Source organism: Pteronotus mesoamericanus, unplaced genomic scaffold (genome assembly GCF_021234165.1).
Source record: "Pteronotus mesoamericanus isolate MK-2021 breed Mesoamerican mustached bat unplaced genomic scaffold, CSHL_Meso_final contig_73, whole genome shotgun sequence".
Classification (NCBI taxonomy): Eukaryota; Metazoa; Chordata; class Mammalia; order Chiroptera; family Mormoopidae; genus Pteronotus; species Pteronotus mesoamericanus.
Window position 1 is genome coordinate 551,978 of NW_026555245.1, and position 21,758 is coordinate 573,735.

The following is a 21,758-nucleotide window of genomic DNA, read 5'->3' on the forward strand; positions in this document are numbered from 1 at the left end:
GGATCCACCCTGCTGTCTTCAGACTCTGTGGTCCCAGGCAGACATCTTGGATGGATGGCAGCACTCATATCAATGGGTCATCAGTTTCTCATAGAGAATGTGAATGACTCCAGCGCCTTCCAACTGACTGAGGCAGGGTGTGTGAGGGCCCTGGATCTTATAGCAGAAGTTTGTGGTATTTTGAAGGGACTAGTGAAGCTAGATTAATGACCAAGCAGCACAGGACTTACTGGCCACCAGCTGATTTGTCAATATTTGTCTTCTCACCTACCATAACCAGCCAACCTTTCAAGCTTTACAAAAGACACTGTTTAGAACTCATCTGTGAAATGAAGTCCTCATGAGAACTCTTTTTTTGTTCAGTAGCTGCAGTTTGAAGTATGGCCTGGCTTGGCCATTCAGTTCCCTAGATCCTGTGATGGGACCTGTCCAGTGCTAGGGGAAAGAGGGAGAGGCCTGTCTTACGGAGCACCTACTCTGACCTTAATGCAGGCTTAAATTCACAGGAACCTAGAAAGACCTTTCCAAACAAATGCACAGGAAGGGCCCAGAGGAGCAGGGAACTTGTATGGGAGGTTGGAGAAGTCGGTCCTGTGGGTTTATAGAATTGCAGTGGGCTTTCTGGGGGAGGCTGGATTACACAGGACTTTGAAGACAGACACCAGGTGAGTGTAAGTGAGGCCAAGATCCGTGGCTTTCTACCTAGTTCAGGGTCTTTCTCTCAAGGTAGATGGATCTGCCTCTCCCTCCATGAATCTCCTGCCTGCTGCCAGGGGCAAATGCCCTCAGAGGCTCAGGGTACATGTGGGAAGGCCAGCTTCAGGGCTGAGAGCAGCCCCCTGTGTTCACTTCCTTACAACTCGCTGTATCTCTGCTATTTCCCTGACAGGACCCAGCTGCCGCCTCCATCTCAGACGGAGACTGTGATGCCCGGGAGGGTGAGTCAGTAGCCATGAATTACAAACCATCCCCGCTCCAAGTAAAGCTGGGTGAGTGGGTCTGGTGGGTAAGAGAGATATGGGGAGTGGACAAGGTGCTCTGGGCTGGGTCTGCAATGAGGTGCCACAAATAAACCAACTCAGGCTAAAGAATTCCAAGACTCAAGCCAACAAGTCATTGGCACTGCCAGGTACCTTATCTTCTGCAAAGCAAAGAAGGAAGTTACAGTTCTCTGCAGGACCCAAAACTCTAGGAGGCATCTCTGAGGCCAAGATGGCTCCAGTTATTCCAGGGGAGAGTGTCAGGGATAAAAGCATGGAACCCCAGAGAGAGGGTTGGAAGTCCCATTAAATGCTGAACCAGGCTGGAAAGAAGCTACCTTAGAGGTGGGGTGTCAGCTGCTCTGTCTGAGGGGTAGAAAGGTATGAGGATTCCAAAGCCTAGAAGCTGAGCCCCTCTCCTCATTCCTTCCTTAGATCATCTGGATATCTCAGGGACTGATAGGCTCCTGTTTGGGGGAACTTTTCCTTAGTTATTTTTTTTAATTGTTTGTTTTTAGTAAACTCAAATATTTCCCCCCTTTCCAGGGTCACCTTTCCCTTGGGGTTTTCCTCACGCCCACTCTGAAGTCAGTTTATGCTACAGCCTTCTCTTTGAAAACACTTGGCTCCCAGCCACTGCCCACAGCTTCTGCAGCTGCTGTTCTCACCTCACCCTAGGCCGAACACTGCCCCTCCCTCTTCAGGGACTAGAGTTTTGCTCATCCAAGGCTGCTTCATATAGCAGACTTTTACTAAAGATTTGGTTTTGTGAAATTACAACACAGTACTTCCAGAAAAGATTTTACAATTAAATACAAATCATTGCTATCCTTCAAAACTTCTCCGTTGTCCCTTTCTCCTCAGGTTCTAGCTGCCCACCAATGGTGGACCCCTCAGCAGGGCCCTTACCCATCTGTTCTAAAACCTTCTGCCACTGCAGCTGCCAGGACTCCTTTTCACAGGGTTTCTTTTATTCATTCATTCATTTATTCATTTATATATTTATTCTTACCTTGCTTCTTTCTTTGCAGACCCTATCTAGGGAAGCCCTCAGGCTGTTTTTCTAAACAAGAGTGCAGTTCTCAGTGGAATTTGTTCATCTTCCAAAGACACCAAACTCACACTGCAGCAAGTTTTACATGTTATTGTTTAACATATAGGTATTTTAATAAGTATAACTTCTTTTGCTCTTCCCCATTGCATTCTCCTTCCAAGATAATTATTCCAAGCTTTTTAAAAGTTTTTTTAAGTTTTATTTTGTATTTTAACATAAATTGTATCATACTGTACACATTATCTGAAACTGTTTTTGTTTTTCATTCAGTGTCGTGAAGTCCCTTCCAATGTCAGTAGGTAGAGAATGATTTCATTCTTTTAAATGGTTGCATAGGAGAGCATAGTTCAGTTTTGCCAGTGTATTGTTTGCATTTGCCACTTTCAAACAATTCCAACATGCTTGTAAGATACCCTTTTCCCCCCTTTCTATCAGATTACCACCAAAGCTCATTAAAAATCACAACCTTGTCCCAATTGCACTAAGGGGAAAAAAATCACCACCAGGAATTTTAAGGCAAATTGCACCCCCTAGAGGCTTGAAGTGGTAATGGTAGCTGCTGCCTGCTGAAAAGAGGCAGGGGGGAAAACTGAAGGAGTCAAACGAGCAGTAGCAAAGCAAAGAGGGTCAGTGACTGGGAGATGAGAGAATAAAAGACATGGCAGTCAAGGGAAACTCCAGAGTCACAGTAGCTTGAAATGCCCAACCATCCTTCCTCTCCAGGGCTTGTTGTATTTTATGAGAGCTTCCCCTTGCATTCCTCTTCCCCCAATAGTCCCTTACCCTACATGTGAGCTTTACCTAAGATAAGTAGGAAAGTGTAGACAGACCTCCTCCAGAGCCCAGGCAGCTACTGGTAACTATGCCGCACACCAGACAGTAGGTCACCAGGTGGCCAGGCCCATGAATCTGGTAGGTACTGGAGCCTCGGAGAACTGAGGCTGGCCGAGGAGTCAGGAGCATAGCCAGAGGGGCTCCCACAGCCTCTGGCCCCTTGCCCTGCCAGCCCCATCCTGCCCCTCCCACTCTACAACCTGTGGTGGCTCCTTTTCCTTCCACATTAATCCCAAACTCCTCTATCTGGCCTTTAAGGTCATGCCCTGCGTTTGTAATCTAAATGAGTCCCCAGCTCCTTAGCACAGGACCTGGGATTGGTAACATATATGTTGTTAATAAATAAATGACTGAATAAATGTATCCTACTTTTTCAGCTTATCCTCCCTCCATCTCTACTCCTCCATCCCATCCAGATCCACACTTACAATGCTCACTTCTAAATGCATTTTTTTGTATACACTATCCCACCTTCTTAGAATGCCCTGTTCTCTCCACCTCTCAAGGTGTCACCTGTACAAAGGCCTGGCTACCCCATCCTTCTGCCTCTATCCTTTCTCCAGCATCAAACACACACTAATGGCTCCATATGGGAGTACAGCCCCTGGAAGACAGGGGTCAGCCTCCTTCTGTCGTCCCTCACTATCTGTCTCGGGTGTGCAGGGCCAAGGACTGTCTCCACCAAACAGCAGGGCCTGGAATTGGGATCCCTGCCACAGTTCCTAGAGAAGCAAAGGGTTTACAAATAGAGGCTCAGCCTAGGATGCCCCAGCAGTAAGGTAGGGTGGCCCTGGGGGCAGGACACAGCTTCCTTCCCTTGTTTCCCTGCAGAGAAGCAACGGGAGCTGGCCCGGAAGGGCTCCCTGAAGAATGGCAGTATGGGTAGCCCTGTCATTCAGCAACCCAAGAAGAACAATGTCATGGCCCGGACAAGGTAGAGGCCCCACCCCACCCCACCTGGCCCCTGCCAACCAGCATGTATCTCTGCTGGTCCTGAGCCTTCCCCTCGTTCCTCCTTCCTCAGGCCTAGCCTCAGATCCTCTCTGGAAGGAGAGAATCTCAACAGAATCCAAGGGGGTGGAGGGAGGGAGGTGGTAGGGCAGGGCCCAACCCAGCCCCTTGCCAGGCTTATGCGATTCAGTTGCCAATCCAATCCCCCAAATTCTCCACCCAGGCTGGTCGTTCCCAATAAAGGCTATTCTTCGCTTGACCAGAGCCCAGATGAGAAGCCACTGGTAGCCCTTGACACTGACAGGTGTGTACAGGGATGTTGGGGCAGCTGGGCAAGCCACAGGGACCTGTATGAACATGCAAATGGACTATACAGGCCACAACTGTTATATTGTCAGAATTGGGATGTTCTTTGGACAGCCAGGAGTTCTCCCAGGGAATAGAATTTTTTACTTGGAAATGGATAAGAGCAGAGAAAGGAAAAGGGGACTGGCACAGCCTGCCACTGTCCTGGGACAATTGATCCAATGGCTGCCCTGAGAATGGGCCCCAATCCGATGCCTACTGCCCTGTCCCCTGCAAGGGAACAGCCTCACCGCTGGGAACACACTTGGCTGACCTGGACTTTGGGAAAACCCAACAAGCCAGTGTAGTTTGAGCCTAGATAAAAAGGGGGAGGGTCGGGGGGAAAGGAATAGCACTTCTATTCAGGAGGTTAAGGGTGACAATTTATTTAGAAAGGTGAGACCAGGGAACCTGTCTTAAAACTGAATGTGCACAGCAAGGACAGTTTTTACTGAGATTGTGCTGTTTATTTGGAAGTGTGAGAGAGGGGTGGGTTATTGACTGATGGAGGTGGGGTGCAGGGAGTTTTCTATTTTATTTCCGGGAATCACTTCCCCTTTGTCTTTTTTCCTCCATGGCTAGCGATGATGACTTTGACATGTCCAGATATTCCTCCTCTGGCTACTCCTCTGCTGAGGTGAGGCCCCACCTTAGACACAGCCCTCCTCCTAGGAGAAGGGATGCGACCAATGCCAAATCGCACCCGAGGGGACCTATGGGCAAAGCTAGGCAGAGCCCCCGTGGGAGCAGAGCCTTACGAGGGGGCGGGGTGGGGGGGTGGCGGCCACAGATGGCAGAGTCTGAAAAAAGGTGAGGTGGCCAGACCCTGCCCTCAAGTTAGTGGATCCCGGGGTTAGGGGTGGGACTTCAGCCCAAGATTAAAACAGGGCCTTAAATAGAATGCAGTGTGAAAAACAGGGGACACCTGAAGAAGATGGGCTTGAAATAGAGGCAGGACCTGAAGTGGGAAGTTGCCCTTAGAATGGGGTGGGGTGTGTCATGGGGCAGAGCCTCACAAGGAAGGGCCTGTAAAGAAAGCGAGGCCAGAACTGAATTAGTGTTGAATCCAGGAGTTTCAGAGAAACCTGGGGTGGGATGGCTCTGGGACTTGAAGGCCTGGGGATGCCGCCATGCTGTGCTTGGTGCCTCTGGATCGCCCTGAGCCTGACCTCCCTCCTCTTTGTCTACAGCAGATCAACCAAGATTTGAACATCCAGCTGCTGAAGGATGGCTACCGGTTAGATGAGATCCCTGATGACGAGGACCTGGACCTCATTCCCCCCAAGTCTGTGAACCCCACCTGCATGTGCTGCCAGGCCACGTCCTCCACTGCCTGTCACATTCAGTAGCGGGTGGGGCTGCCGCAGCCAATGGAGCTGGGCCACCGCGGGCCAGGTTAGACAGGGCAGGGGCCAACCCCTCCCCAGCTCCTCTGCCTGCCCCCCGGCCCCGCGTCCCCTACAGCCACCAACCTCGTAAAAGTCATTGCTTCCTCCTATGGTAGGACGTGTACCTCTGTGTGTTCATGGAGCCGGAGAAACCAAAACCGGGTCTCTCTCCACCCCAGGGGCTGAGGAGGGGAAGGGGCTGTTTGTTCAGTTACTTGGGGGACTTTGCCCAGCACCTTGTCCACCTCCTCAAAGCTGCAGTCCAGTAGGGGAGTGGGGGACGAGACAGCAGGGAGACCGACAGTAATGAGTGGGGGGAGAGATCAAAGCCAGGGGCCTGGCCCCACCCCAGTGAAGCCATGAATCCTCCAGCCCAATAAGGAAAAGGGCTTTGAGGGAGAAAGGCCCAGGGCAGTGGGGCAGGGCCCAGTACCTTAGAGCCCCCTCCAGCACCCCCTGCCAGCCCATGTACCTATTTGTGTTTCTCCCTTCATCTCCAGATGGGAAGCCTGACAAAGTTGCCCAGTGGAATATTGTCCCCCATGTCTTGGATCACTGCCTTCTTCCTCCATTTTGCCCTATTCACCCCTTCCTCCCTTGTTCTCTTAGTTGAAGGTAAAGTGGATCTTAGAGACAGGCCAGAATTTAGGATGGTTGGGATGATATGATCTGTTCTCATCTGCCCCTAAACAATTCATCTCTCTGCCAGCACAGCCTCCCCCGCGCACACGTGCGCGCGCACGCACACACTCAACTCCGATTTATTGGTCTCTGTCCCAGGCTAGAGGCAGGAGGTAAGGCTGACCTCGAATGCCCCATTCCCATCTCACTCCAGCCTAAGATTTCAGATCCTTCTTCCCAGTAAGAATTTTCAAGGAAGCAAGCTTAGGAGGATACTGTGGCTGCACGTGTATGGCAGGGAGAGCTCGGCAGAATGTGTGTGTGCCTGAAGCTGTCAGGGTGTGTGTCTGTGTCTCTGTGTTGGGCCTATCATTCTAGATGTCTGTTTCTGTCACACATGGTGAGGAAGTGACTCTGTGGTCTGTTAACAGTGTGAGAGGCTGCTCAGCAGTGCAGTGGATTGTGAGCCCTGGACTAGGGGTCAGAAGCCGGGGTTCTAGTTCTAGCTCTGGCACTGTCCCTGTGGTCTTCAGCAAGCCGCTTGTGTTCCCTGGGCTGCAACTATAAAATGAGCAGCATCTGAAATTATTAAGGTTGTGAAGGAATTTTTCATAGGCATTTCTGTGGAGGTGTAGAGGGGGAGGGTCTCTGTGTCTTTGAGTACACCCAGGGGGCTTCCTAAGTTGTATGTCTGTGTGAAAAGGAGTGGGGGATGGTCTATGGGACCTGTATGTGTCTGAATGCATGCAGATCTATTTGGGAATATGCGCGTGTGTCTATGAATGTGTATGTGGATATATGTTGCGTATGTGGGTGTATAGTATATATGTGGGTATATATCGTGTGTGTAGCTATATGAGGTGTCTATGAGTCAGAATGTGTGCATTACTGCTTCTGCTGCCATTGCTGGGGTAGGGAAGATGCCAGAAAAGCTGATGATGAAAGTCAAGAGGGAGGAGGTGATCAAGGCACTCTCCTGGGACTGGGCAATATAGACCTGCCACCATAGGAAGAAAAATGAAAGCACAGTTAGCCTAAGATTGCTCAGGTCTATGCCCCACAAACCCCATATCCCAAGGCCAGGGTACATACCCACCATTCTTCAATGCCGTCATCCCACAGCCCATTCCCTGGATGCCATTCCTGGGAGATGGGAGCCGGAAGGGAGAGAGGGCAGTGAGAGGAGAGAGTAAAGCTGCTAGCTTAGGAAGGGTAGCAGCTCTCCCTGCACCATACCCCGGGGCTACCAGCTTCAAAGTGCTGAGGTGCAGCTCTCCACCCTCAATTCCTCCAACCCACCCCCACCTCCTCTAGTACAGGGCCTTGGTTAGATGAAGAGAAAATGCCAAAGGGAGGCAAGGACAGAGACGGTACCTGCGGGGCCCACAAGGCCCATACCAGCCCCCATCTATGCCCACCTCTCCCCCTGTGGTCAGACCCCTACACCCTGTCATCTGGACCCCAGAGCCAAGCCTACTACTATCACCACCACCCTGGGCTCCTTGACTCACCCTTCGAGAACATGGGTACCTCCTCTTTTCCAGACAGGGCTGCCACCAGGGCTCATTTAGACTGCTACTTTTGCTGCTGATTTCCTGTGTGACTGTGGCCCTCTGGCCCTGAGGAATCAGGGAGAAGCTCCCTTTCCACAGGACATACCTAGTTCCCTGGCAGGCAAGGGCTTCCGAATGAGGCAGTGTACAAGTGGTAGGGAGAGGTAGGAAGCTGGCAGCCAGCACTTTCTGGGTCCAGGAAGTGTGTGGTTCCCTCCTTCCCTGTCTTGGAGGATGAAGGGGAGGAATTGAGGCCTTAGCTTGCCCCCTGCCACCCTTCCCCCTTGTAGATACTGCCTTAACACTCCCTCTACCCTCAGCTCTGGCTGCCACCCAGCCAGGTTTCTCCGCGCTCACTAATTTATTTCCAGGAAGGTGTGTGGAAGACATGAGCCGTGTATAATATTTTTTTTAACATTTCCATTGCAGTATTGACCATCATCCTTGATTGTGTATCGTGTAACACAAATAATGATATTAAAAGCATCGAACAAGCCAGCCTCAGCTCCCTACCTGGGGTGTGGGCAAGGGGCACATGGGCTGGGAAGGGGAGAAAACTGACCCTCTGAATGCACATTTCACTCTACCTTCATTCATGGGTTTCCAGGCCAGGCCTGCCACTGACCTGCTGCGTGAGCCTGGTGAGTCACTTGACCCCTTGGAACCTCCCCGTCTCTTCATCAAAGTGAGAAGCTTGGCCTAGATCTCCAGGGTCCTCTGAACTCTTGGAAATTGGGCTCTGTTTAGGGGCTTGAGGGAGGAAGAAGCTGAAAGTAGGGAGAGAATTGGCCTCCTCGCCTCCCCAGGGCTGGGACTAAGCCACGTGATATCATAATGGGTAGTGCGCACCCTGGGGAGGGAAACAGGGTGGGGTAGGAGCAGGAAAGCTGTGGGAGAGGGAGGTTGAGAGGTCCTCCACAGGAGGGGGATCACAGCAGCTAGGGGCACCTGCTGGGCTAGAAGTGTGGGCTGTCTAGGAGAGGGGTTGGTCACTGATGGTTTGTAGGAGCACTTGGTAGGTAGAGCCTACCACGGCATTCCCTAAACCCCAATATGTTCCTCTTCTCCCGAAAGACCAAGACCCCCATCAGCACCTACAGTGACTCCTACAGGGCCCCCACCTCCATCAAGGAGGTCTATAAGGACCCAGCTCTGTGGGCCTGGGAAGCCAACAAGTTTGTGACCCCGGTAAGTAGAGGTTGGGGGCACAGGCCACTGTATATGGCCATGCATGGCCGGATGACCAGCAGTGAGTGGTTGTCATTATGTTTGTAATTATTTGTAGCTTTACAAATTGTAAAAATTTGTCATTTGTAATTATTTGTGGTTTTTATTCTTTTGCCTAGGTGTGAAATTTATAATGATATGTAAAATAGTACACGATCTTGCCTTCGTGGTGCCCTACTATACAAGTGTAGGAGATGGAAAGAGTTAGATAATAATCAAGAAATGAACAAGACATTTATAAATTATCAAAAGCGCTATAAAAGAAATAGGGTAATGGAAATGGAAAGTAACCGGAGAGAGCCACTTAAATAGAGAGGTCATAGAAGACCTAGATGTAAGACCTAGATGAGAGCTGTGTGAAGAGCTGAAAGAACAGGGTTCCAGGCAGAATGATCAGGAAGTGCAAAGGTACTAAGGCTGCCTGTGGGATATGCCAGAAAATGTCCAATAGGCATGTTTTTTATGCATGTGTATCACAGTCTCCTTGTATCTGTGTGTCTGTACTTGAAGACAGGTAGTCAAGCTTATCTGTGTGCCCCATCCAACAAACTTTATTGGGGATCTACATGTGCCAGGCACAATGTAAGTACAACAATGAAGGGCCGGACCCCGCCTTTCAGGAACTCTCAGCAAATAAGTGAACCAAATAGAGCTGCCCTGTGTGGAACATGCACCAGCAGAGGCATGGGCACTGGTATAAGAGCCAGGAAGGGGAGAGCATTTTCAGGATTTGAAGAGCAGGTCTACTAAGAGAGCCAGGGGGAGTGGCTTCCAGCAGAGGAAAGCCACAAGGAAGAGCAGCCTAAGGGCAGGGACCCACCACAAACTGAGAACTGCTGGAGCACAAGGAGAGGCTAGCCCTATGGTAAGAGAGGAACCTGCAGACCACAGAGGGGCCTCAGGCTGTGTTGAGCAACCAGGACACAATGCTCCAGCTTTTTGAATCTGTGAGTGACATGACTAGATTGTGAGTTATGCCACTCTGGCTACAGTGGCAGGAGATCAGAGGGGCTGGGGCTGAGGGCAGGAAGCCCAGTGAGATGGTTAAGGATGAGAGAGGAGGGTGCAGGTGAGAGACAAGGGGAGACTGTGGCAGTCCGAAAGAGAATTTGTTGGATAAAAGAGAATTTTTATTTTTTTTAATTTATTTTTCAATTACAGCTGACATATCCATCACTTTGATTGCAAGTTCTAATTATAGGCGAGAGTTTTAAAAATAATTTTTATAATTATAAAATAAATATATGTTCAATGCAGGAAATGGTGATAACTCAAAGAGACACAAAGGAAAAAGGCCTATAATCTAACTATCCAAAATAACCACTGTTAATTTATTATTACATTCCCTTTTAGGAAGCAAATATTTTTTATGAAAATGGTGTCATATTGTATACTAATATTTTTTAATCTTGTGGGTTTTTAAATATATAACCATATATCAGGTCATTTCCTTGTCTAAAATATTTTATAATTTTAATGACTTTATGTATTTTCTATTATGAATATACCAAAATATATTTAAGAAGTCATATATTATTGAAAGTTTAGAGTATTCATAAAATTTTGCTGCTATAATCATTTATATACATACACGTCAGCTTTGTATACATCAATTGTTCCCCAAGGATAAGTTACTAGGCATTAAATTGTTAGGAGAAAAGACATACACATTTTTTAAACTTTCAATATACACTTCAAATTGCTGTTAAAAGGTTTGTAATAATTTACATGCCCACCAGTAAAATATGATAGTGCCTGCCTGCTCTTCCACACTCAACAGAAGGAAATTTTAAGAAATACGTGAGCATATCTTGGTCACCATCAGGATATAAAGAAAAGGGAAGAGATTAGGATGATTCCTGGGCTTGGGGCTCTGGCACCTAGAGGAATGGTAGTGCTGCCAACTGAGATTTGGAATCACAGATCATAGAGAGACTTGGAATTCGCTTGGGACAAAAATAGTCAAGGACTTCCAGGAGAATATTTCTGGTGGGTAGTTGGTTATACTTAGCTTTGAAGCAAAGGAAAGAGGTTAGGGCTACAGATACAGATTTTTAAATCATCAATACACAGGTGGTATCTGAAGTCATAGGAATGAATGGGATTGCCAAGGAAGGGTAAGAAAATGGTCAATGACAGAACTTTGGAAAATATCAACTTTTAAGGGGTAGGTAAAGGAAGAAGAGACATAAAAGGAGACAGAATGTAACAGGAAGGTCAAAGAGATACCAGCAACATAGCATTGTTAGACAAAGTTCAGTATCAAATGTTGTCAACACAGAAAGGAATCTCTTGGATGTAACAACCCTTAGTAAACTGGCCAGACAGCTTCAGTGAGTAGAGATGAGTGAAAGCCAGATAGCAGTGAAATTAAGAATGAAGGAAAGTCTTCTGTTTCTGGCAGTGTTGTTGTCTAAAAACTCTGGAAGGCTCTCTACAAAACAACGAGGTCCTGCATAAAAATTAATTTTTATTTTGTTTTGGACTCTCATTAAAGTGAGTGGTAAGTATGTTTAGAAAACAGAATTGCCCTGAAGACAAATGCCAATATCAGCACTACAAGCAGGAGTTTAAGCCTTAAGCTATCCGAAAGATGGAGGAACTAAACCTGTAAATTCCAAACTGAACCAGAAAGTTCAGTCATCTCTGGCTTCCTGCCCCTCAATGCACACACATATTCAATGAATGTATAGCTTTTACGGTGAAAAATGTCTTCAACGTATGTTTCCAGGTACCCTTCAGAGTAAGGCCAATCAAGTCCAAGCTCACAAATAAGAGATATAAGAAAACAAACCACTATGCAACCGTCAGCAGAAACAACAGACTTAAACCTCCAAAGACTTCAGATACTGGAATTAACAGTTAAAGAATATAAAATAATTATGAATTTTTCTAAATAAAATGTGAAATTATCAAAATGAGCAAATAACAAGAAATTATATATTTAAGATACCAGACAAATGTAAAAAAGAACTGAATAGGAATTTTAAAAATGAAAATTATATGTGTTAAAACCAGATATTCATATTGGGATAGTGAATGGGTTAAAGAACAGATTAGACACAGCTTAAAAGTATCAGTGAGATGAAAGAGAGAAAGGTTTCCAGAATGCAGCACAGAAAGAAAAGAGATAGAAAATATGAAAGAAACGTAAGCAATATGAAAGACAGAAGGAGAAGATCCATACACATTTATTTGGAGTCCCAAAAGAAAATGGCAGAAAGAGTAGACATTATCTGAAGAAGAAAAAACTCTGAATTTTCCAGAACTAATGAAAGAAATGAATCCACAGTTACAGGATAAATAGAATGAATTCTACACTTAGGTACCTCACAGTGAAACTGCACAACACCAGCTCAAGAGATGACCTCAAAAACAGACAGAAAAATTGTTTTCCAAGTGTCCTCCCGTCAAGAACAGAAGAAAGATAAACACATTTACAGGCAAACAAAAACTAAAATGTTTACTACCATCACTATAATAAAGAAAATTCTAAAGGGCATACTTAGGAAGAAAAATTATCACAAAAAAGGATGCAAGAAGGTCTGAGATGCAAGAAGAAATGGTAACATAAGAAATTGGCAAATGAGATAAATTTAAACAAACCTCTACAGATAATAATTATAATGATTTTTTTTTGCAAAATTTATATAAAAAACCGAAGTATTGGAAAACAATATCATGTAAGATGCAAGGATAGGAAAGAAATTAAAAACTCATTCGCAGATTATATAGCTGTGTATATAGAATCTACAAATTATTGGAGTAAAAATTTAGAAAGTTGGATTAATATGAAGTCAATCACAATCACATCTTTACATCAACAAATATTTCTGAAGCATAATTTAAAATATACATATTCTAGCAACAAAAATAAAAGTAGAAATTAATCTAACTGCATGCAAACTATGAATAATATTATAAAACTTTGAATACTTTAAAAAATACTTAAACGGAGAAATATTACATGCTTGTAGATAGGAAAAGTCACTAAAATAAAGATTCAGTGCAATTCTGATTAAAATCTCAAGACTTTTTTCAAGATTTTGACAAGCTGTTTCTAGAATTTATGGAGAAGATCAGAGGCTAAAGAAATAGTTAAAACACACCTGAAGAAGAAGGGGACTTGCCCAACCAGATATTAATATTTATTGCCAAGCTATATAAATGCATAAAGCATACTATTACTGAATGGATAGTCAAGTTTATTACTGAAATAAAATAGATCAGCATGCATATATGGAAACAATATCCAACAGAGTTGATTAAAAGTAAAGCTATGGGAAAAGATATATCAGGCTTGGGGTGGCATTACAAATCTGTGGAAGAAGATAGATACCCAATGGGATAATTGGTTATCCATATACATAAAAATAAAAATGACCCCTAACTCGCACCAAACCCCAAAAGCAATACCTGACAGATAAAAGACTTAAATAAGGAAAGTAAAACTGTATAGCTTTCAGAAGAAAATATAAGACAGTGTCTCCATTATCTTAGAGTGTGGATGTATTTCTTAAATCACAAAAGCACTACATAAGAGATTAATAAATTCAACTATGTTAAAATTAAGAACTTCTGCTCATCAAAAGATTCCACAGACAAAATGAAGACACAAGCAACAAAGTGAGAGAATGTATTTGCAACATGTGACTGACAAAGAATTAGTATATAGAATATATAAAGAACTGCAATTCTCTGGGTTAAATTTAAATACATGTATTGACTCCCTCCTGAAACCCTCAATGACTATAGTAAATGGATATTTAAGTCATAAACTCACAAGAAAAATGAGAAAGAAAAGACATGGCAACAAAATTTCGGAAACTGGGAAGTATGATAGATAAGTAGTAACTGACAGCAAACCTGAGAAAGCTGAAAGCCAGCAGTGGGAAACACAAGACATAACTCAACGTTAAAGTACAGAATTTTCACAAGCCTCAGGAGTTATAATAAATACTTGGCTTCTCTGGAACTGAAGATGGAAGAGGACCAAGGCTAAAATAAGGATGGTTTGGAAACTCTTTAAGAAGCAGTTCATAGGGTGACTAACCCACCCCATCTCTGTAAAAGTCAGAAGGCTTATTTTTTTGTGAGGATCTCACAACTGGGGATACCAGGCCCAATTGGGGCAAGGTACCATATTGAAAACAGGTGAACCTCTGTATGTTGAATGTTAAAACCTTCGGCAGCATCCTTGTCCACTAGTTCTCAGAACACTGGCAGCTAGGTCACTACCTTCAGGCCAAAAATTGAAAGAAAGAGTCCCTTCTGAAGGATCTGATCAGCCCAAGAAGAACGACCTACCAATACTAACAGAATGGGCAAAAGATAGTCTAGCCAGATCATCCTACAATGATGTTCATGATTAACAAAGTCCACCCTCAGCTCAGAGCCCCCAATAAGCTTTTTGAATCTCCTACTCATAAACATGAACAGACAATCAAAAATCAGACATCTGAGGAAGGTTTGAAGAGAAAAATCGATCTCTGTGAGTTCTTCTAAATGACTGTCTTTGTGTGCGTCTATGTCTGAGTGTGTATGTATAGATACACATTTGTAAGTGTGTCTATACACACTGTGTCCTCCCGTCAAGAACAGAAGAAAGATAAACCCGTGAGTGTGCTTGGGTACACAGATCTATGTGTATGTGTGGACATGTGAGTGTGTGTAAAGCTCAGAGGGTGACAAGTCATGGGACTCCTCCACCCATATGGAGTATGACTGGGCAGGATCTGCCCACAAAACAAAACCTCGACTGGTGCAGAAGATCCAAAAAGCCCTTTAGCTGAGGGGTTTTGAGGGTGGTAGGAGCACTAGGGGAAGCAAGGACTCATCCCTGGCCAAAGGAACCCTCTCCTCTTTAGATCATAAGGGAGCAATGTGGGTGGCAGTGTCATCATCCCAGCACCTTGCTGCCCGCTGTGAGGAAGTCCTTTCTGGTGTCTGACTTTGCTGGCTGTCCTGCCCCTGTGACCCAGCTGCCTTTTCATACCAGCAGCCTACAGAGACCTACGGGCCCACAACTAACTTGGCATTCTGCCTTCAGCTAAGGACAAAGGAGCCCCAAAGGGAGATCTTGATCTGAAATTCCACAGATCTAGCCCAACAAGGAATGATGGGGTAAGATGAAGTGAACTCCAAGAAGCAGAGGGGCCCACGGCCTGAACCAAGGTCAAGGTAGGATGAGGACCAAGACAAAGAGAGTGTGAGGGTCAAGGGTATCAAGATCAAAACCACTGCAGAAGCAGAGGACCCTCAGGTCCCATTCTCCTTCAAGGTGTCAGATTTCAAGAGAGCCCTCCCTGTCCAAAACACCTATACAAGGTAGCCAGCTCTCCCAGGCAGCTAGCCTTTCCTGGAGCTTAGGGTTATACCAGGGAGCTGTTGCTCTGTTGGGGGTGATCCAGCAGGCCCTGCACCAGGCAGTGTACAGTCTGGAAGAGAGAGAACAGGAGCTCCCAACTCTGCCTTTAAAGACTCCCAATCAATAGAAGATCAAAAATGAAAACATCAGAAAAGGCCTGGTTCTAAGCCCTAGTCCCTAGCCTTGGATGGAATGAAAGAAGCAAAGTATAATTCAAATAAAAGAACTATGCAGAGAGGACCAAGGCTGGCATGGGGATCCCTCTGGCATAGGGAGGGTACCAGGACACCCATCTAGGCTGACCTTCTCAATAGGGGCTGGATCTAGGTCCACTAGGACCCCGAGGCTGGAGTCTCTGTACACCTAGCCATTTCCTTCCCTCTTCCCTTGCACAGGGCCTGACTCAGACCATGCGGCGCCATGTGGATCCTGAAGCCCTGCAGAAGATGGTCAAATGTGCTGTACAGGACTATAGCTATAAGAGTTCCATACCAGGCCACCCCTACTTGCCTGAGAAATACTGGCTCTCTCAAGAGGAAGGTAGGGCCTCACCCCTCACCAACTCTGATGTCATTCAGTGACCCCAACAATGATTCTCCACCTCAATCTAACTTGGATCCTGACCTCCACCCTGATCATATATCAGTCTTATCTCCACCCGTGACCTAGGCTTCTTCTCCAACCATCCCTACTCCAGCTTGACTCCCAAACCACCTGATCTGACAGTTGACCCTGGAGGAGATTCAAGCCCTGTCTTTTGGGAGCTCCTTGTTTGATGCATTTGTCTTCTTCCAAAGAACTGGAAGAGGCCTGAATCTTATTCTTGGAGAGATGGAGCATTAACCTCCTCCAGACAAACCCAGGTGCTATATCCTCCCATCTTCTTAATGACCCTTTCAATCAAGTTCCCCAACTCTCCTGCATCGTTCTGCCCCACCACACCTCTTCCCCTCCGCCCACCTGGAAGCCTTTCCCAATATCTTCCTGCCTATAAATTCTCTCTTCCTCCTCCCCTTCAAACCAAGATTCTCAGAAACAACCTATGCTCCCTGTTTCTATCTACTTCCTCACTCCTTACACTTTATGAGAAATTATCCTTCTCATTTGATTAGGTGTTAATGGTCTTTCACTCTGTATATTCCAAAAGAGCAGAGAATCTTATTCACAGCTATGCCCCCTCCCTCTAGAACAGCACAAGACTTCATAAGTATTTGTTGAATGAATTGATGATAACTTTTCATCCAGTTGAAATTGGGGATCTGCATCGTCTACATTCAAACATTAAAACTGCTCTTGTGTGGTTCTAACCACCACAACCACGAGACTTCAATCTTTACCTTATGAGACCTAGCCTATGCATTTCACTCTCTGACCACTCTCTACTTCTTGAAACTCCTTCGTTCCCCAGCTTCTCCGATGCCTCAATTTCCTGGGTGTCTTGTCCACTCACTCTGGAAACATGAGGGTTCCTCAGGGTACTAATCTGAGCCTTCTTCTCTCCTTACTCCTCTCCTGAGACCATTTTATCTAACCGTGTCTTTAATTACAACTCCAAGTCTTTATTTCTAGCCTTGACCTCTCATCAGAATTCCATTCTCCATCTGCCTATGTTCATCTTTACCTGAATGTCCCAAACACCCCAAACTCAGTATGTGCAACTCACCAACCCAGAACTCCAAATCCCAATACCCTGCCCCATACACACACCTGCTCTTCCTCTTGGGTTCCTAGACCTCCATTCCTGATGTCTCTCACATGTGTTCTTTCAAATTGCTAGGAGAGTAGATCATAGAGGGCCTTGTTGGACAGATTTAGGTGATTGGGTGGATGGGACTTTGGAAGGTTTTAAGTAAGAAAATATCTTGGTTAGATTTTCATCTGTGAAAAAGTGCCAAAACTTCTGTGTAGAGTTTGGATTGTAAAATTCAAGGATGAGGTAGGGAGACCAGTAGGCTAATAAAATAATAGTTTTCTAAGTGTTTTACATATGTTCATTCATTTCAATCTCACAACAACCCTATGAAGTAGATAGTACTATTATCCCATTTTAAAACTAAGGGAACAGATATAGTGAAATTAACTCAGTCAAGGTCACACCAATTAATATCTGCAGAGTCAAAATCTGAAGCCAAGCACTCTGTCAACAGAGTCCATTCTATTTATCAAGACATTATATTGTCTCCTTGTTAAGGCACTGCATAGATACAGAGAAGATCATAGGACACTGGAAGAGGAGATGGATTCATGTGATTTTAAGGAGGCAGAATAAGCAAACTTTGGAGACTGGATGTGGAAGATGAGAGATAGGGAGGAACTGGGAGGAGGGCCAGTTTTCAGGTTGGCTCTATTAGAGGGCGGTACTGGGATGAAAAGCAATCAGCTCGAAGGATCCAGACCCCACTCAGAAGCAAATCTTAAGTTAAAAAATGGGCTGCACCTCACTAAGAGAAGTATGGGCCGGATTGGGCTTTCACTGGCCTAGGGGAAATCAGTGGGTTTTGGCCTGGGGATCAGAGGAGAAAACATTTTGGGGGTCTCAGATCCTGGGATGGAGTAAGGAATAACACTGTCTTATGTCTCCGCTCCTATAATCAAGCAGACAAATGCAACCCAAACTACTTGTGTAGTGACCGGTATAACACATGGAGAATGGGACCTTGCCACTGCACTGGCTGGAACAAGTATGCCACATGCCTTCCCCAGCTACCTAAGGTATCTACTATGCCCGGCACAGATGGGGCCTTGGACACACACACTCACATCCCCCTCCCAAAGCACGGTGGATGATATTTCACCATTAATTACTCATCCCTTTCCCATCAACAATGGCCCAGGGCTCTTTCCCATCTGTGAAATTAGGGTTTGTATTTTCCAGGAGACAAAGGAACCCAGGAGGGGAGCTATGCTAAATCCCTGGGTCCCAATCTCTGGGGACCGGGTCCACCATGTCCCAATCTCTGGCCAGGTTCTTTGGGGACATGGCTAGTGTACACTCCTTAATGTGCTACCTTCCTGAAGCTTGCCATTTAGCTCCTTCCCACATGTCTGGCCAAAGAATCAGTAATAGGCTGAGTCTACCTGCTCCACTCTCCCCTCCTTTGTGATGTAAGCAAGGATGAAAGGAGGGAGAATAGGCCTTAACTGCACTCATAAGCAGTGCAGATAAATATAGAAGTATCTCCCAAAGAGAAAGGAAGGAGTCCAGCAGCAGCCCCAGGACTAAGGGAAGAGGGAGGTAAGAGGCTCTGAGACCAGAGCAGGGGTTCTCAACTGTAGAATGATGGCTGTCCTCAGGTTGACTGAACCTTTTTGAATCAGAACTTCCCCAAGAATCCCCCAGGAATCACTAGTTCCCCCAGGTGATTCTGATGGGCAGGCAATATTGAAAACACTTGTTAGAGACACACACACACAAAAAAAAAACAAAAAAAAAAACACAACCCTTTTTTAAGAAGAGAGAGAAACACGGAGACATAGCTAGACAGTCAGCTAGACAAAAAGGGGTAAAATCAAAAGAAAACGCTGAGGCAGTGTTGTCAGAGGCTCAGGTCCCCACTCAGTCCAACTAGTTTCATTCCCTCCTCCCGCCCCTCCCCAAGCAGGCGGAGTAAACGCGTTGCCCAGAGACAGCTCTAAACACTTAGAGCCTGGGAGAGGCAGGAGCACATGGGCGGGATGAGGCAAGGCTTGGAACTGGTCTGCGGGTTCTGGGAGGGAGAACCCCCGAAAGAGTGTCCTTCTGGGTCAGAGATTGAGGTAGCCTGTGTGCCATTTCCAGGAGGCTGGAATGGAGACAGTAGCTCGAGGAATGCCCTTGGAGTACCCTCCTAAGCCGGAGCGACTCAATGCCTATGGTAACGGATGGCGAGGTGGTGGAAGGGAATGGGTAGTGGGAAGAAAGAGAGTGGGATGGGGACCTGTGGGATGAGGTGGAAGCCGAGGGCCCTGAAGAGGGTTTAACCCTGTCTCTATCTGTCCCTGTTTTTGTCTCCATCCCTCCCTCTCACCCCGTCTCTTCCCATTCTTTTGACTGTCTGGGTCTCCCGGTCTGGGGACTTGCGGGCCCAGAGCGCAAGGTGGTGGTGAACATGCTGAACTCTCTGTCACGGAACCAGACACTGCCGCAGATCACGCCCCGATGCGGGTGCATAGATCCGCAGCCGGGCCGCCTGCCCTTCCAGGGTTATGAAAGTGCTTGCTCCGGCCGCCACTACTGTCTGCGCGGGATGGACTACTGCGCCACCGGGGCGCCCTACAATGAACGCCACCTTCGGCCTTTGTGCCCAGTGCAACCGACTGTAAGGTTCGCAGGGCCCCGTCCTGCTCAGCCGGGCCCCATCCCCAAACAAGCCGGATCCCCAGAGTCCAGCCGTACCCTGGCTTCAAGCGCTCCATCCTGCACCATTTCTAGCCTTGACCTGCCTCTACACCAGGTCCCACCCCACCTCCATCCCGCTAGGCTCCCTTACTGGGTCCTGCCCTATCCCGCCCTCCGGCTCCATGGCCTGAACGGACCGTTGAAGCAGGAGAACCTGCACGAAGATCCCCCCCAAGTTTCCGATCCTGTCTCTGCGGAACTGTGCTCAAGGCTCCCGTATCTGTTCTGGAGGCCCCGCCGAAAGATTTTGTTAAGAAATCCCGCTCACCAGTCACATTCCCTTCCACGCCCGCCGACCCCACTCCCTACCTGGACACTCGGCCCTGGTGTTCTCAGAATTGTCCTTTATTCCTGACCCTCGGGTCACCGTCAGTAATGGGCAGGGTTATTGCCCAGTGCTAAGTGTGCAAGGAAATGGTGACTGGATTACCAGAACGGCCCTGGCCTCCTTGGAGCCTTGCACCACTTCTGGAGGTATTCAGCCTCGCTTGTTATTGCTGAGAAAACTGAGGCCCAAGCGCTCAGTTGCAGCCGACTGTAGCGCAGCCTTCTCTCTGCACCCGGCGGCAGACAAGGCGGGCTGAACCTGGGAAAACAAAAATGTCCACGTCAGTCACAACAGCTGTGCAGGGGTTGTTCCTGAACCCTGTCCCTAACCCCAAGGTGGTACCCTCCGCCCCTGATTCCTTGTGCGAGACTGGATCCTATCCCTTGCAAGAGTAGGGGGAAGAGAAAGTGCCTGAGCCTCAGAAATGTCACCCCGTCAATAGTGTAGAGTAATTGCTATCCCATGGCGAGGACCCGGGAACTCCCAGGTTCTCAACGACCCTCCCCAGAGTCCAGCGTGTACCACAGCCCGGTGTGGGCGCGGAAGTGAGGCCTTACGGGGAGGGGGACTTTCAGGTGTCTTTGCCAGAGGCGATGTTTCCATGGTTTCTTGAAGGGCCAGTAGGCCTGAGGGGAGAACCTCTGAGTCGTAGGACTGACTCCTGCAGCGTCGCTCGGAGTCCTGGTCTGGTCTTGTGGGGTAGGGGAAAATCAAAAAGCCCGATCCCTCCCTGCCCACCGCTTCCTCCTCCAGGAGTGTATCACCCTACGAGCACCGGCCCGGAATGCAATGTGCTGTTATAAGTCCCCTGCCGTCATACTACCCATGTCCTAACCTTAGGTAAGTCTGGCACACACCCGCAAAAGAACATGCACAGTGGAGGCTGTTTCCTTGACGCAGCGGGAACCCGGGGAATATTTGGGGTGGAAACTGTCCGCTGCGATGCACCGACAGGAAGATACCACCAGAGGGCGCTAGTGCCATGGGGGAGAGAAAACTGGCAAGGAACTGGAGGACCCCAAGAGTGCGGGGAGGCCTGCATTGAGCAGTTACAGGTTGGCAATGGGACTTAGAGTCGAGACATCAGCTCGTTAGGTTCAGGCCTTGAAGTAGACAGTAAGAAGTCAATGTTAGGGAGCGGGTATTTGAAATAAAAAATTTGACAGTAGAACCTGTGGTCAGTGTTGGACCAGTATTAGGGGTAAAATGTTGGGAGAAGGTTAGCATTGAAAATTGGAATCAGATGGATGAGGGTCCAAAAGGGCTAGCCCATCTCTCTTCACAGGTGGGACATAAGTCACTTTAAGAAGACTGGTGGCCCCCAGAGAAACAACTATGTTGTCCACCCTGAGTTTGTGTCGGAGACCTTCCCTGACTACCACTGCTGGTAGAGCTGGGACCAGACCAAGGAGGTCCCTAACCCTGAGCAATAAATAAACTTTTCACCCTATAGGCGGCTGCCTCCTGTGTGCTCACCCAGCAAGATATAGCAGTGAGGAAACATTCACTCAGGCCTCTGTCAAGCCCCCTAAACTGAGGTGCAGATTTTCAAAGTCAACCTGTCCTGAGCCCTTCCCACTCCCATCATCTCAGTACTTCCCTTCGGTGCCCCTGAGTGCTCTCCTGACACACAACATATCCCCCTGGTGTGCTCCTCTTCTCCACCCCAGAGCCCAAACTAATAGGTCCACCTAGCCATGCAGGGAGAGCCATCCACCTAACATTTCTCCAA

General features: G+C 47.1%; 2 protein-coding genes across 8 annotated transcripts in view; both read left to right on the forward strand.

Annotated features, from left to right (window-relative positions):
- The window catches only part of FAM219A (family with sequence similarity 219 member A), a 52,703-nt gene extending 44,486 nt beyond the window's left edge, over window positions 1-8,217 (forward strand). The window contains exons 2-6 of one of the 4 annotated variants that reach the window (XM_054582901.1): window positions 890-989; window positions 3,700-3,802; window positions 4,043-4,123; window positions 4,747-4,801; window positions 5,355-8,217. In XM_054582901.1, the coding sequence (XP_054438876.1) occupies window positions 890-989; window positions 3,700-3,802; window positions 4,043-4,123; window positions 4,747-4,801; window positions 5,355-5,513 (498 nt within the window). In that variant the 3' untranslated portion in view covers window positions 5,514-8,217. The remainder of the gene's footprint in view (window positions 1-889; window positions 990-3,699; window positions 3,803-4,042; window positions 4,124-4,746; window positions 4,802-5,354) is intronic. The other 3 variants (XM_054582902.1, XM_054582903.1, XM_054582905.1) reach the window with 3 other exon arrangements.
- A 562-nt stretch (window positions 8,218-8,779) lies between these two features.
- On the forward strand, window positions 8,780-21,417 carry SPMIP6 (sperm microtubule inner protein 6). 4 transcript variants are annotated; one of them, XM_054583233.1, is made up of 7 exons: window positions 8,780-8,914; window positions 15,716-15,860; window positions 17,917-18,032; window positions 19,099-19,174; window positions 19,389-19,623; window positions 20,780-20,866; window positions 21,312-21,417. In XM_054583233.1, the coding sequence occupies exons 1-7, from the start codon at window positions 8,780-8,782 to the stop codon at window positions 21,415-21,417; spliced, it is 900 nt and encodes a 299-aa protein (XP_054439208.1). The 4 variants fall into 4 exon arrangements, with proteins under 4 accessions (XP_054439208.1, XP_054439210.1, XP_054439211.1 ...); XM_054583235.1 differs by having other exon boundaries at window positions 17,920-18,032; XM_054583236.1 differs by lacking the exon at window positions 21,312-21,417 and having other exon boundaries at window positions 19,389-19,618; window positions 20,780-20,860.
- Window positions 21,418-21,758: the final 341 nt, after the last annotated feature.

Bases quoted from the DNA above. Each gene is read 5' to 3' on its own strand.
- SPMIP6 (XM_054583233.1), top strand. From the start codon at position 8,780: ATGTTCCTCTTCTCCCGAAAGACCAAGACCCCCATCAGCACCTACAGT. The intron at 8,915-15,715 runs GTAAGTAGAGGT...TCCCTTGCACAG, and splicing joins CCAACAAGTTTGTGACCCCG to GGCCTGACTCAGACCATGCG. The intron at 18,033-19,098 runs GTATCTACTATG...TGCCATTTCCAG, and splicing joins GCCTTCCCCAGCTACCTAAG to GAGGCTGGAATGGAGACAGT.